Consider the following 16501-nt stretch of genomic DNA (forward strand, 5'->3'; position numbering starts at 1 on the left):
ATGCGACTCCTAGATCTCGTCTGGGCCCTGGTAGCACAGGACGTGCCCGCTTTTTAGCCATGTATATGCTTCATTTGTCCTCCTAACCTTACTGAGCCGTATTATATCCCATTTAATGTCCGCTAATTCCTCCAACGGCACTCGCCTCACTAGATAGCGTTCTAGCGTTAAACGTTGCCAAGTTCAGGTTCCAATGGCGGCCTGTCCGGATTTAGAGATTCTTAGCACCCTCTGCTGCGTCACTAGTCTGACCGCCGGCGTGGTGAGTTGCTTCGCGGCTGCTGTGGTCTGAGGGCCGGGGTTGGATTGTTGTATTCATAGAGGAGATTGTGGCCAAGTACTGCACCAGGGTGGCCAATCCTGCTCTGGTGAGGGAGTGCGTTACCGGTTTTGGTGACCGGGATCAGGCCGCACTCCAGGCCTGTTTATGCAATTTGATCAACACGCGGATTTCTTATTTTGTTTTTGATGCGGTGGAAAATTGCGCGGCACCGGGATTCGAACCACGATCCTCTTGCACGCGAGGCGGATGCTCTACCCCTACGCCATGTTTATTGTTTATTTTGCTCTATGTAAATACTTGCTGCGGGCTTTTTGTGTATTCATCCAACTTCGCGGCAATATGTAAGAATCAGTAGTTCCCATACAAAGCTCCACTGGACGACGTCAGCTGAAAAAGTAAATTAAAGGCATGTGTCATTTTGGTATTTAGACCTTTTAGGAATATCGCGTGTGGTGACGAAAGTTACGAAAGTGGTGAATGGGCGGCATTACAAACGCAAGCAACTCGCTTTTACATACATGGCGTAGAAAATACCCGACTCATCCCAAACAATACCATAAAATATGAAGAAAACATGTGATTTGCAAGCATTCTCCGAGTTCCGGGAATTATTTCCTGCACTTCAAGAGCACAAATACACGGCCGACTGCGCGTCTCCAAAACTTGGCATCAGCCGACGCTATGGTACGTACAAAGAGGTGGCCACAACACAGGCTGCAGCCAGACCATTCTAGACGCTCGCAGAATGCCTCTACTCGAAATGAAGAGAAATGCATGGGTGCAAGGCCTGTGTTCAGTCGTTCACAAGAGAGAATTTTCGAGTTAAAAGTTCCTGGTTTTTGAGTTATCTTTCGCGCGTTTTGCTGGCCCAAGCAACACACTCTCGTGTCATTACTCTTGGCAATCGCTCGTCGCGTTTTTGACAAGCGTGACTACCGAAAGAAGGTACACGTTGTTGCGTGTCTATAAAAAGGGTCACAAACTTGTCTCACTGAGATTCAATACATGCCAAACTAACTTTGTCACTACGGCCGAGCTGCTTTCTGCTAACTGCGTTACAACGCCAGGCGCGGCTAGCATGCCTCAAAATTATTTTTAAAAAAATAAGGAAATCACTATAAATTTGGGGGTCAGAGAAAGCGTCACGAACTTGTCCCAGCATAATATACAGTACACGCGAAACTAAGGGCGTCACAAGACCGAGCTGCTTTTCGCTAACTGCGTCTGAAAGCCGAGTTCGGCAAGCGTGCCCGAAAACTACCGAAATAAGTCCCAATAATGTTGGGGCCCATAGAAACCATCACAAACGCCTCCCAGTACGAGTCATTACCTTAAACTAACTGCGCCAGGACGGCCGAGCTCTTTTTCACTAACCCTTTCAGTCACGAATTATGATCGATTGTCAATACATGAGTGAAACGCACAATTTTTTGCCATGATGCTTGAGGCATCACTGAAAGCAAGTCGAGGTGGTAGAATGACATTTTGTGCATTTTATGATGATTCATCGTAATTACAGACTAACTAAATATTTGAATAGTGTAAAGTCAGTCATGCTATGTTTCTTTATAAAAAGGATTGAATTACCCGCTCGAAATAATTACAAGCAGAGTTTGTTTACTAGCAGCAAACATTTCAAGCAAGAACAAAAATATTTAGAGGTGGCTACTGACATGCCCCACGTGAAACGTCACTTAAAAAATGGTAGCGCCTTCACTAAAGCTGCACTCTGTAACGATACATACCACTTGGAAGTAAAATGGCAGTAATTTTGGTTAGCAGAATGTTCAAATTACCCTAAGCCTAATCTTTGTGCCCTATTCCTTGCTACCACTTTACAGAAATGGCAAAATTAGGTCACGTCCACAAATGTGGAGACTGGATGACAGGCCATTCACGGAAGCGAAGATCTTGGGAGCCTGGCCTCACAGTTCATTGGCCCAGAAAGCAGTTAGAGCGCTTTTTCGCTACCTGAAGGCAACGGACTTGAGTGCCCGACTATAGACATCCTACACTTAAGTTCTCTCTCTTCCTCTTTCACTCCTCATTCCCCTCCCCACGCGTAGGGTAGCAAACTGGACTCAGTCTGGTTAACCTCCCTGCCTTTCCGTCTTCCCTTCTCTCTCTCTCTCTCTCTCTCTCTGCTCCACAAGTCATGGTACGTCCCATAAGCCTAATCGCTTCAAGTGCGTCGAAGACTGTCGAACATCTCTCACCTTGCCGCAGTCCAATATTGCAGTGGTGCCGTGTCGAAGTTCACAAGAAGCGCAAAAAGACGCCGGGATCCCAACAAACAAGGCTACATCGCCCCCCCCCCCCTACCGCCCTCAAAAAAAAAAAGAAGAAAAGGAAAGAAAAAGGAGCCGGGTCGCCGAACAGGCCAACCTCCAATGTACCGCACGCCTCGCTCACTTCGGTGGCGCGTCTGGCGGATGACGCCTGCATCTGGCGCGACTGGCGCGCCGTTAGCTTGTTGATGTATACGTGACGCAAGAAAAATAAGTCGCAAAGTATAAGTTCATCTATACGCAAAGCTTTTTAGTTTTAGCGGGAAAGAATAATTAAAAATAAATAATGTCGGTTACCTTCATTTCACGTTCCTTTTTTCCTATACTCCCGGCAACTAACGGACGGCATTAACACTAGCGTGGCGTATTTACTGTTGCCAGTTTTCGCCGAGTGTCCTTTCTTGTGGAATTTCTTTCTTTATGGACGAATGCTCAACCGTACTGCTGCGTCATTCGTGCTTTTAAAGAGAACTTGGTGTTCCCACTGCAGATTTGGCATTTTCCACCTGCCGTGGCACATACTGGCTCCACTTCGTTCTTTGAATGAGGATACGCTCTGTCTCAGCACCGTACGTCGCATCTTGAGGCTGCACTCTCCCAAGAACCGGCTCTACTTACTGCCTCAAAAGCCATTCCGCTTCTTGTTCTACTTCTCGTTTTTTTTCCTTCTTGTCCTTTTCTTTTCCACAACGGGCTCTCGTAAATAAATAAGAGATCGCGCGGACCTGTTTAGAGAAAAGCACGAGTGTTCACACCGGTGCCAGCCAGGAGAGTCGCTGAGGGCACATCTTGCTTGCCTGGGACGTGTTTACGAAAACATGGTCGTCGAGACTCAGGGACAACGTGGCATTACGTTGCTGTTGCGCATGCATATATTCCACAGCGTGCGGGTTTTGTTATATATATTCCCCCTTGCGGGTTTCCGCAGAACTATTACGTCAAACTCTTGCCTTTGCACCGAGTTGACGACAAATTCGACTTCGCCCTGCCATCTGGTGGCTACCTGGTTAGCTCAGATGGTAGAGCGGCTTTCCCGGAAACGAGGTGGTCCCGAGTTCGAGTCCCGGTCCAGGACAAATTTTTCTTCAACTGCGAAGCTTTTCTTTCGAGGAACCCGTATGGGTTTCCTTTGTAGCACTTAGCTACGTTTGGGTGGGTGTATCATTTTACTTTTTGTTCCACAGCGTGTTCAGTTTAGTTTAGCCCGTGATCCCGCCGAGGCACGCTTTCCAGAGGCTCCCAGATATAGCTGGCGATGTGGAAGTGTGCGCGATGACTGCTGGATAATTTTGCACACATTTAAATGGCGTATCATTCCGCAAGACACTCATTGGTGCCGCATTTCGGGTAGAAGTAGACAGCCAGAAGGTGGGTCGGCACCATGCAACGGCCGAAAGTAAGAGTGACACTCACCCGCCCCGCTCCTTCTTACGCCCACTTATGCATGGCAGAAAGGAAGATATAAATAAATAAAGAAACAAAGCGAAAACGCCAACAGTTCCTCGCCCTCAGCAGCACAATTCGTAAATGAGAGGTATGTGGTTTCGGTTGGCACCGCACAGGAACGCAGGCTGTGCTTTGAATGCCATTAAATGATTTTTTTTATTGTGTGCCCATCTCTCGCTGCGACGTCCAGCGATTAACTGAGAAGATTACTAGTAAACGTGACGCAGCTGGGTCACCATACTGTTTCTGTAGCTAAGCCAATTAACTATATGGATTTTTAAATTTTTAACTTAGGAAACCACTTGCACATCCTGCATTTGAGAATGAAAATCGGAGTATCTTTTAAATGGACCACATATAAAGTCCAACACGGTGATGAAGGGCTGGTTGCTTTTTATGGTGTAGTTATTTATTTCTCTAGGAATAAAGGCATAGAGCACGTGAGCATTGTCCGGAATAACAATAATGTCATCTGCTGCAGGCGCAGTGGTCTGGATTCGCTGCTGTGATTTGAATTTCTCTGTGTTGCTTTAGTCTACAGCAGTACATACTACATTAGAGGGTATGTACGGATCTGCTCGTTCAGTACAGAGCGATCAAGACGACATGTGTGGCAACATCACTTAAATGCTGACAAATGGGTCCGCAACTGTAACCTACACAGCCCGACCACTGCACTGTATAATATACCTCTGCTGTGGATCCGTGCCGACCGTGGAGGTCAGGTGCATACTTTCCGCCGCGACGAGGCTGCCGACACTCGTGACGCTCTCGCAATCGCTCCATCTTTCCAGCTGTGTGAGCGGTTGCGTTTTGACAAAGAAAATGCTTCGATGAGTTTCCTTGGAAGCTTCCGCCAAGTCCGCCGTTGCGGTCGTAGGACGCATTCATTGCCAAAGTGTGCTGCTCGACATGCGAGGAAACACCTCGCCGCATCTCGCCAGTTTGCTTAACAATATACTTGAAGGGGAGAGGAAGAGGGGTGGGGGCGATTGAGAGGAGGAGTCAGGCGGCGCCATCTGTGCGAACTCATTGTGGGGTACGGTGACACCTTGGAAAATGCCGGCTAACGAAACGTTCGAATTGCCTTGAATGTTGCTTGTCCTAAGACTTAGTCCTGGTGGTCCATAATTAAAGCTTGTGTGCAACTGAGTCTTTCTAACAACTCTTGATTCTGCCTTAGTACATTTCAAATGTCTCAGGGACCCTTTAACAAGTTTTTTGGGTGCCAAAAGTGCGTGCTTTGCCATTGTGTACGTTCATTATGTTAAATAAACTTTCAAACTTTCAAAATTATGTTACTCGCTTAAAATACGAACAAACAAACAAACAAACAGACAGAAAACGGTAACGTACATTTGAAGCGGCGCGCAATGGACGCATACATTCGCGTGCTTAGCGGCCCGCTGAGGGCAAACCGTACAGCCTAGCTTCACTAAGTACGTTATAATGTCTAACTCTCGTGCCATAATTAAGAAAAACGTCGTCCCACACGCTGTTCTAGTACAGACTACATCTTTGTGACAGGCGAAACAACTGCGTTGTCAGCCGGGTGCGTTCCCAAGCTGTCTTGGCTCTTAGACAATTGCCTATCCAAACAACCCCGTTTCCTGCCGTTCCAATGAACGCAACCTCATCAAAACGCCACATTTCCCTCTAGGCAGTTGTAGCAAACTCTGCGGAATCTCGTACTATCTCATCAGCTTGTGTTGCCTCGTCTTGCTGCTGAGCCTATAGCGTTTTGCTGACACACTGCTTAAACTGCAGGAGGACAACAAAAATCAGCTCCACATGCCGTCTGAGGGGGCCGCAGCCGAAGACCATATATTTTTATGAAAGGACTGGTGTCGCTGTCTGTTGTGGCTATACATGAAAAGACGGAAGTGTTTTAACAAGCCGCAACATACGGTACCACTGGAGGCACGTATTTCGGTGGTCCCTAATTGCCGCAAACGACTGGTGTTACCTCTAATTTATTTTGGGCGAAACTGGCAAGCAGTGCATGCAGATATCACATTACACAAGATACACCGTGGAATGCCACCTACGTGTGGAATCTGAACGTGAACGAACCAGTGGTTTAACTGTAAGAAAGATTTATACGGGATTTGCTTATTTACGGAACATAGGGTACGTACAGTCGACCAAAAACGCTTATGGACCACGGGATCTAAGAAAATGCAAAATATACGAGCATCTTTTAAAAGCAGCCAGTAAAATTGTGCATCACAATGTTGTTCGCATATGCCACAAAAGGCTGGAAATGGGAATAACAGGCTGTGTTTTGAGACTGAGGAGATATTCAGCATATTGTCAGATCTCTTGGTCTTGGTAACTTTTTTGGTCGACTGTACATACACGTATGTAAGTACTTTCAACCGCAAAAGTTTACTGACCCTGAGATCCGAGAAGGAAGAAACCGAAATTTCTCTGTAACCAATGCATCCGCTTGCGAACCAAGAAGTGCAGTAGGTGTTTACCCGTACTATAACACACACACACACACACACACACACACACACACACACACACACACACACACACACACACACACACACACAAACACACACACACCCACACACACACACACACACACACACACACACACACACACACACACGCGCGCGCGCGCGCACGCGCACGCACACACACACACACACACACGCACGCACGCACGCACGCACGCACACACGCACGCACACACACACACACACACGCACGCGCACGCACACACACACACACACACACACGCACACACGCACACACACACACACACACACACGCACGCACGCACGCACACACGCACGCACACACACACACACGCACGAACAGCGATAAAAAGGAAAAAAAACAGAAGTCCTTACAACAGAGATATATCTTACAGTGGGGTGCAGTCTTACAAAGTGCTTATGGGTTCCTGCAAACTTTGCACGTTCACTATGCAACCGTGATTGAGATATAGGTGTAGCGACAGGGAAGATTAGCACGTATAGGTGTTTGCAGGCCCCTTGTTGGTAAACACGCCACGCGAGCCTGCCAACTTATACCGCTAGGATCGGCCTTGGCGATGTCGCTAGCCCGGCTTAGGGCACATTTTAGAGTACACACAGAAAGTGCACCCGTAGAAAGCCTGTCGCCGAAGGCAAAGTTGTATGTCTCCCCCCGTCGTATGCTTGCGGAGCCCGCAGTCGATCTTAATCTGGGCCTTCGCAATACGGCATGCAAGCTACGCTTTCTCTCCTAATTATGCGCTGGCACGCCGCAGCAGTTCTCATTACAGTTGTCGCGGGCGTGCATGGGCTTTCTTTTCGTTTTCTGCTTCCGTATTTTCAAGTACAAGCTTGCCTGCTGGCTAGCGCCTTGTAGGCGTGTTGCGTGCATATTTTTCACAGGGCGCACCGCCGCAGGTAGTACGGATAAACGCGGCTCTTGCTCTTGCAACGTAGCCCAGCGCTCTGATGTCTCGTTTATTTAAGCCGCAGCACAGCGTTTCGACCTTTTCGTCAAGATCGCAGTGAAGCAAATTGCACTGCTTGTATTGTCAGCACATTCTCCTGTGGGTTGCAGGCTTTCTTTTTAATGTCGCATGTAATCGAGTCTCGATATAACGGAGTTTGTGTGATAACAGGTTACAGATGAAAATAACTGGCGGGCTTATCGCGAAGTTGCAGTCCAGAACGAGGGGGCGTTAGGTGGATTGGCGTTAGATGGATTATGCTTGAGGTTATGTTAGCTTTGCACGACATGCTTAGAAAATTTGATGTCGGGGTCAAGGAAAAGAAGCTAATTAGGAGCCAAACAGGGAAACAAGTCAGGGCAGTAGATAAACGCAGTAATTGTCCAAGCGGTGATGGCAAGTACTGTATACGCCTTGTTATCCGAGCAACTCAAGCACAAAGTCCCAGGCAATTATGTGCTCGTTTTTCTCGTGAGTTCTTAACTCATCTTTTTATTGTTTTCCCTTATGTGTGAAGCGAGGAGGCGAGAACAATTATTTGTATTTTTAATTGCTTTTTAACTTCAAAGAACGTTTCGATGAACGCTTTAAGCATGCGACGCGACTTGAGACTTCAGCTGCGGGACGGTCTTCGATCGTGGCTATTTTGTGGATCTCAAGGGCGCCTTACAAAAGAATCTGAAATAACTTGTTTGTTAGTGTATTTGTGTGTGAACACGCGTGGTGTGCGAATATGCGCCTTATTTTTTAACTCACTCCCTTTATTTGATCATTTACCATCTTACTACCCACCTCTACAGGCCGTCCGTGGTCTGTATATATATATATATATATATATATATATATATATATATATATATATATATATATATATATATATATATATATATATATATATATATATATATATATATATATATATATATATATATATATATATAAATATATATATATTTTATATATTATATGTTATTATATTATGTTTTTTTATGTTTCTTCTTTTCCCTAGTGAATCGTGATCTAAATACTTCTTTTTTCATCTCAGTTGTACTTTGGTTGTAGGTTGTAAACAGATACGGTTTATAGATGTCTTGTATTCAATGTATTTTCTATGTACTGCCCCCCTTACTCAATGCCTCACTTTGAGGCCTGTAAGGTATTTTTAAATATATATATATATATATATATATATATATATATATATATATATATATATATATATATATATATATATATATATATATATATATATATATATATATATATATATATTATATATATATATATATATATATGGACGGACCTCATTTCTTCATTCTACCATTCTACCTTCTTTACTTCAAGCTGATCTTAGGTACGCTGGCGGCGCAACAAAGGTCAACACTTTCACCCTAACACATAGCTACGAATCCCTACTTGGTAGAGTGAGACAGTAACACGTTGTTCTTTTGTCATTTACAGTGAAGTGAAGTAACGCATCACGTCGAGGTTGTTTGATTTTTCTCTCGTTACGCAAATATGTCTTGCTTGCTTGTTGATTGCATGAGTGATAGATCAGTTTAGAATCCTTGTCAGTGTTAATGATGGACATCTAAAAAGAAATTACTCCTTGATGGATTCGATAAATATAAGTAGAGTTCGTTACGTTATTGAAGCAGTAGCTGGGCTACCTATAAACAACGCAGACAGTTTCGCGCGTATTATTCTCACTTCGGACAATGCTTGCCTCGAGAATGGCAGATATCTAAGGATGTGAGACGATTCGCTTTCTTAGTGGTTCACCTTTTCACGAATTCACGCGTCAAGAAACCGAATGCAGCAAGAGGTAACCGCACGACGCCTATCGGCTGCTGGGGATATTCTGTCCGTCACGTATGCCACATTGCAGCGAGTCAGAAGTGTAGTGCAGGGAAGTGGTGTGCATGGAGTTGCAGAGCTTGTGTTACACGTCACTAAGAGACCTTGCGGTGAGAGAATGACAGGTAATAAACTTATGCCGTATTAAAATGGTCTTTTCAGCGAGCTCAGGTAGCTCTCTCACAATCGTGCATAGCAAAGGCGCTAATACACGAACAGATTATTTTTTTGCGTTATTCCGGTCTTGTTAGCGCTATAATAGCGCGCTTATCGTAGCGATAAAGCTCAGTTCATTTATTAAGCAAGCTCCAAGGATTCGCAGAACCGCTCGAAAACGAACATTTGAAAGGGGTGTTGGCGAAAGTCTAATTCAACGCAAACGGCGCTATAGCAATTTCATCGCGGGTTCATGCAGTTGCGTATACAAAGCGGCACTATGGCGGCGTGCAGTCTTGATTGCGTTTCATTTTTGTCTGCCAAGCAATGTTTACGTCCCATGGGCTTGCTGCGTCGTGCAAACTGAGTTACGAGTGCACCGTGTTAGAGTTTTTTACCATGGAGTCAGCAGTGACCCGAGAAAGGCTTCAAGGGAGCGCAGGATCCTTGGGCGCTGTCAAGTGTAGCCGTTTGACGTGTCTAATTGAGCGTGCGCTGCGACGACCGCCGTCGGTGCCATGCACGGCTGCGACATTAGGGAGTGCAAATGAACCGCTAACGATCGCTAGAATGTCACCGCGCAGCCGCCTGATCGAAGGACCTGGTGTGCCGCCCGCCTATTCTATTCGCGTGGCACGTTCTCACTGGCCTTCCTTCTTGGTCCTTCGGTACGAGAGGTCAAAACTGTGGACCGTGAACAGATCCTCACATTGAAGATATGAAGGGACGTGAGAGTTATTGCGGAAGTGTACGGGCGTCGGTTAGTTTCTAACGATTGTTCCGTTAGGTGCAAATCGACCTCGACATACTTGTATCCCATGTCGAGTGTACCCGGCGCGGAGAGTTGATACAAGGATTGCAACTGCTAGGCTAGTCGTTTCGTGCTTAAATATAAAATCCCTCGAACGTACTCGCCTGGTCCCCTTTTGCGTGATTTTAATCTCTCAGTGATTGACATAGCTCACTTCTTTTCCACACGGGTCGCAGGTTTTGGGAGTGAATGGATGTGCCGATAGCGCATGATAGCGGGCAAACATTAGGGGATTTAGAAAATGCTGAACTCCTAAAACAGACAATAAATCAGCATGGAGGCGGCGGCATGTTCTTTCCTCGCGCGGAGAAGCCGAGCTTTCAATGTGCAAGACTCATCTGCGAAGCAGAAGTTTCACGAACAGGCATCGCCACGGGCATTACGTCCCGCCACGTGCTGTCATTGCTGCGCTATGGTGAGAGAGGAATGGTGTTCTCCTCCTAAGCTGGTTTCGGTGATGTGTGAGCGCTTCATAAATAACGTTTCTCGATTGAGATAGAATGGATTTTTGTACTTCATTACAGCTCGGGAAAAGTAGTGGGATAATACAACATACGTTATATTAGCTGTCTAATGGGAACCCTCCTTCGTGAAATATTAAGCAATAAGAAAGAAAAAGTTGCGCTTTACTACACAAGCCAGCCACAATAAAAAGAATGAAGAAGTTATACAAATATATAGCGCACATGCGGCTGATTAGCGATTGGAAGCGTACGTCTTAACGCTTCTTCAAGAGATTGTGGGATAGCTTTGTGGCAGTGTTTCGTGAATCCCCTATCACGTCCATTAGGAAAGCCTGCTTGTTACTAAACCCGCCGTTGCATGTACATACGCTGTTAGCAGAATTTGCACATCACTAATTGCACATCGCGCAGCACAACCTGCTGATGCATTGTTGCTATAGTAATAAAACGTAGGCAAGCGTGACGTATGCCTGGTGCTGAAATGAATGTGCGAGATGTGAATGGCCAAGGCCCCGTTTCTTGCCTCCGGAGAGGCATGAGAGGGAAGCCTTGAGAAAGGCGAAGCCCAGACGGTATATGCACGATAGACGGCCGATTGCAGTCTCGTTCCGCGATAGAAATCGAAAGTGCTTGTGAGAGACCTCCTCGCCGTTTTCTGTCGTGGCCGTACTTCGGGGCGCTGCGACGTTGTGTCCTAGCCACTTGAGGTCGGCTGCCACCGTTGCCCTTCTCGTTTCCCTTGCTCCGTTCTCACCTTTCTTGTGAAAAGCAGACACCGCTAGCAGGAGTCCTTAAAAGATGAATATTGGGCATGAAACCCTTTCAGTCGAGCTCGCGCTTCGAGACCACAGTGATGTCCTCTGACGCATTCTCCGTTTTTTCGGTGGTGTTGATGGTGGCATTCCAAGTTCTCGTCTGGAACGCAACACCATGCGTTTGCTCTGGTAGCGCGAACGTCGAAAATGAGCGCATCGTTGTCAAGACACAGCAGGGATACATCTCCGGGCAGCGTGACACCGTCGACGGCCACACTCTGTACAGGTACGCCGGCGTGCCGTTCGCGGAACCGCCGCTGGGAAAGCTCAGATTCCAAAGGCCTCTATCGGTGAAACCCTGGAAGGGAGTTTTGAACGCCACTAGCTACTCCCCGCCATGCATGCAGATGCCACTTCAGGTAGACGAGAATGTATACCTTGACTATGGTAAAAATTCCGAGGACTGTCTTTACCTCAACATCTGGCAACCCGCTGGTGCCAGAGCGTGCTCGAAAGCCTCAGCCCCCACTGGGTGTCGTTTGCGACCTGTCGTCATTTACTTCTACGGAGGCGGGTTTTTGACTGGTGACGCGAGCTTCTTTATCTTCCGCGGTGACCGCTTTGCCGCCATCGCCGATGTGGTGTACGTAACCGTAAACTACAGAGTAGGCATGTTCGGTTTCTTCAAGACGAATTTACCAGAGTACAAAGGAAACGCTGGTATGTTCGACCAGGTAGAAGCGATGAAATGGGTCAAAGAAAACGCGAAAGCGTTCGGCGGAGATCCGGAAGAAATAACCATATGGGGTCAGAGCGCAGGTGCTGTGTCCGTTACGTACCACATGATATCGCCAGTCAGTCGAGGGTTGTTCAAGAGGGCGTACCTTCAAAGTGGCGCAACCGGTTCGGCTCTGGCATTGACGAAGCTCAACACTCCAGCGGTGGCGCACAGAACTATGGGTTTACTCGGATGCTACAAGCCTACTATCCCATGGAAGCAGCAGGCGCAAGAAAGCATGAAATGCATACAAAGCGTCGATGCCAAGGAGCTTTTGGAAAAGACAGCTAGAGAGCTTCCCTTAACGAGCCTTCTGTTCCTTCCAACAATCGGTGACGAATTCCTTCCCGTAGACCCTCTGGCTGAAGGGCAGCAAATCAAGACGGGAAAGGAACTTCTGCTTAGCACTACACCAGACGAGGGGTCACTGTTCGTCAAAGCGATGCTCCTGAGAAATCCGCACCTCAGAGAGCTCATCTCGGAGGACTATAAGACGCCGATCAAGGTCCTTATGCGCCTCCTGCTGGACGTGCCCTCTTACAAGACTGAGTCGTTGGCTGACGTTTACCTAAACGGTATGGACAAAGGTGACATCAACGAGACCGAGTGGAAGATGAACTTGGGACGCATGTTCACCGACGCGTTGTTCGAGTGCGCCGTGGATGTCTTCGCGCTGACGGCGTCAGAGAAGGGCCACGACGTGTACCGTTTCCTGTTTGCGCACAAGCCAACCTTCTCCATCTGGGAAGACTGGATGGGCATCACGCATGGGGACGACATCGTATTCACGGCCGGCACTCCCGCCAACCTCACGCGCAGCATCAAGATGTACGGGCGTTACCCTGGTGACCACAGCATCGCGCTTCCGGAGCCCACTGGAGATGAAATGGAGTTCTCTCGCGACCTCGTCCGCACGATCGGAAGCTTTGCTAGATTTGGGTGAGTCAACAAATTACTGGCTTTTGCGGCTACTTGCTCATTTCGGCATGAAGTTCACCTTTTAGCTTTGAGTCTCACTATTAGGAGATAGAAAGTTATCGTTCAGCAGAATGAAACATCGTGTAAAAAGCCTTTTAGTTTCGGCTAGCCGGTGTGGTATGAATGTAGTAGGCTAAACCGGCCTCCCAAACAAGTCTGTTTTGAACACTAGTAGATAGATAGCTAGCTAGAAACTTTATTGCAATGGAAAAGATTTGAAGGAGGGGTGGTCGGAGCCTCTCAGTCCAGGGCGCCACTGGCCTCTGCCGCCTGCCTGACCTGGCTAATTAAGTTTTCATATTACCTTTTGACCTTTTTTATGCGTACTATATTTACTTAAGTCAGCTGTATATATATAGCTATGGTGATATGGCGAAGATATTATGCGTACATAAACAAATGTGAACAATAAAGAAAAAAAAGCAGTATGCGGAACAAATGTCTAGAAAGCGTTGAAATGATAGGTATGCGGGCCTATCCGTACGTTTTGCAGTACTCATTCGTATTTAAGCGCTTAACGCTTGAATTATAGAATTACAGAGCGATTGACAATCCACCCTCTTTGCGCTTGCGCACGCTGCCATTCAATGCCGTCATGCTGAGGAACGGTGCGTGCCTTCCTCGCACTATAACATACCACTGAACTGGTCAGAAGTTTTGATGCCTTCTCGCGTGTTTCCTTTACTTCGACTTCATTTTCGTAGCCTTTGGCGTCCTTTAGACATCCGTGCCATTTTCATTGATATTCTTATAACCACGAATACTTCGTTCGATTTTTCTCCGCATTCCTGAGCCTGTCTCAGTTTGCCCTTGCGGGCTTTTGGCGAGCCTTCAATTTCATTTTTCGGCACTTCCGTACGCCGCGATATGACGTTGCAGTACGACGTCGTCGCAGGATCCGTGTCACTGATGGCCGTCAAGAATCTCCGCTTGTTCTGCACGGTGATAACAGTTTACCTAGAAAGTGCCTCGACATTGACTGTAGTGTCCGCGTCACTGGAGGTGTAATGGGGTAAATTTCGTAAGGTACGCATCCTGTATAATTGAACTATTTGAAAAGGAATTTGTTTCCTGTTTCTCGTGTTGACATATGACGTTGTGGGAGCTATATACGCAGTGCAATATCCTGATTGTTAGGCATGTTTAGCCGCTCGACAGTGATCGTGATGCAGAGCAGCATATCTCGTCTGAATTCAAGAAGACCGCCTGAGTACCGAAACACGGCTCTCTTGATTTTTAGCGTGACGGTGATAACAATGGTGAATGAATCCATGCTTGAACGATTCCAAAGGCATACGCAGTTGTCATAGTGTCAAACTCTGCCTATGTTATTTTATTGTACCATTCCTTGAACACTCTTTTTTTTGTGTATGATTTTGCGTTGCGTATATCATTTTTTTTTCTTTCGCGGCTGTCGCAGTTCAGGGTTAGCTATCGGTACAGGTTACTTTGCATTACCTTTTCCACTTTTCTTCTGGAAAACACCGTGGCACTTCTCTTCGTTTTCGCCTCAACGACCCGGAAAACAAGCCCGGTTCACACACTTGGCGATTGCACCTACAAGCCCCCTTACATCACCGACTCGCTTGTTTCGTCACGAAAATTGGATGTCGTTATTCTCACGCGGCAAGATGTCAAGGGCAATGGATGCCTCTCTCTCTGTCCCGCCATAAAAGATCGCATGCTACCTGCCATGCTACCTGCAGTCTATTGCGGTGGCGCCATCTCCTAACGATAAAGTGAAGCGTTCCTTGCGAAGGTCATTCCTTCCTCCTCGTCTCTTGCTTTTTTTTGTTGTACTCGTATCTCATTTTATTTTTGTTCTGTCGGCCTTCTTCGCTCTCTCTATCTCCTTTGAGCTCTCTCTTTCCTCGTAATGGCTTCTGTAGCAAGACTTTCTCTTTCACATGCGTATTAAGAATTGCTCCTCCCCCCGTCTCCCTGTATTGTTTTCGTTTCTTGTCTTGCGCGGGTAATTTAATACGCTCCTACGTGTAGTACACAACTGTGGAGACGCGCCTACTTTCGAATTCTCAGTTTTCCTTCTGTTGGAGTGTGTGTCACAGTACGGTGAGCTGCAGCGAAAACCACTGCTGCAGCAAGTTTTTGACACGGTGCTGAAAGCTGCCGACGCCTTACGGCGGAACCGAGAAACGCATTTAACGAGGACAAGGCAGCGAGGTACCACGCACTGGCTGACGTAACCGGTTTGTTGTAACAATATGCGAAAGATGCCGCGCGTTACGGCTATGTCGGAGGCGATAAGAAATAATAGTCTCACTGACGCTGGCAATCGTTAAATTGTGCTTTCTAACTGCTGCCACCGCTGACCAGCGTTGGAAGCCAGGCGACATTACAAAATACCAATAAGGACCTAATGTATCGCTAGAAACGACACACATAAAGAGAAGCACTTTGACAGAGGCATTGAAGGGCACAAGAAGAAAATAAAAATAAAATAAAGGAGAGGTGGCTGGGGGTAATGAAATGTAATTGGCTAAGTGCTTCAAGGGTCACTCCTCGCTTTAGGGTTACTGGCTCTCCGAGACATTCGTACCGTATTCATTCGGCTGGGCACGGCAATCAGCGATACTGAGAACTGCATATAGTTTTTCCACAAACTAATTTCAAACCTTGGCGTTCGCACTACCGATCCGTGCCTTGAAATGGATTATTTTTACTGGCTGCTCTGTTCCTGGCCATTCGTCACGAAAGCATGGGAGCAGCAGCTCTTGGGCTGACGTCTTGCGAAGCTGTCTTTGAAAAGAAGTGTTCTGGGGTGCGATCTTGTACGCGTTCCAAAATAGAACGGAGGCGGTCCGTTCCACCGAGCCGCACACGCTTGGTCAGTTTGAACGGTGTCGAACGCCATGACGTCAATTGTGAAGTGATATCTGCTGTCAATCATTCCGTGTTGTCTGCTATCGGACGAACGCAACGGAACGGAACGCCAATTTCGCGACGGAAAGAACGGACCGCCTCCGTTCGAGTTTGGAACGCGTACAGGATCGCACCCCTGAACTCTTGTTGTATCGAATCACCGTGTCGAACTTATCTGTTCGGGTAACGTAACTTTCGTAACGCAATCTTCTTCTTTCATCTTTTCCGCCAAAAAGTATCGAATCACCGTATCGAATCACCGTGTCGAACTTCTCTGTTCGGGTAACGTAACCTTCGTAGGGCATTCTCTGATCCTTTCCACCGAGAGCACCCTTGTGATGGGATTAC

The 16501-nt window shown here is 46.9% G+C and overlaps 1 protein-coding gene across 2 annotated transcripts in view; it reads left to right on the forward strand.

Moving 5' to 3' along the window:
- LOC135899962 (acetylcholinesterase-1-like) overlaps nucleotides 1–16501 on the forward strand; it is a 78322-nt gene that overhangs the window by 11506 nt on the left and 50315 nt on the right. Inside the window, exon 1 of one of the 2 annotated variants that reach the window (XM_065429360.2) lies at nucleotides 11439–13234. The exons of the other annotated variant lie outside the window; for it this stretch is intronic. Within the exon in view, the coding sequence (XP_065285432.1) occupies nucleotides 11574–13234 (1661 nt within the window). The 5' untranslated portion in view covers nucleotides 11439–11573. Of the gene's footprint in view, nucleotides 1–11438; nucleotides 13235–16501 lie in introns of those variants that run through there. 2 annotated transcript variants of the gene reach the window in all.

The sequence above is a fragment of the Dermacentor albipictus genome, chromosome 4, assembly GCF_038994185.2.
Source record: "Dermacentor albipictus isolate Rhodes 1998 colony chromosome 4, USDA_Dalb.pri_finalv2, whole genome shotgun sequence".
Lineage (NCBI taxonomy): Eukaryota > Metazoa > Arthropoda > Arachnida > Ixodida > Ixodidae > Dermacentor > Dermacentor albipictus.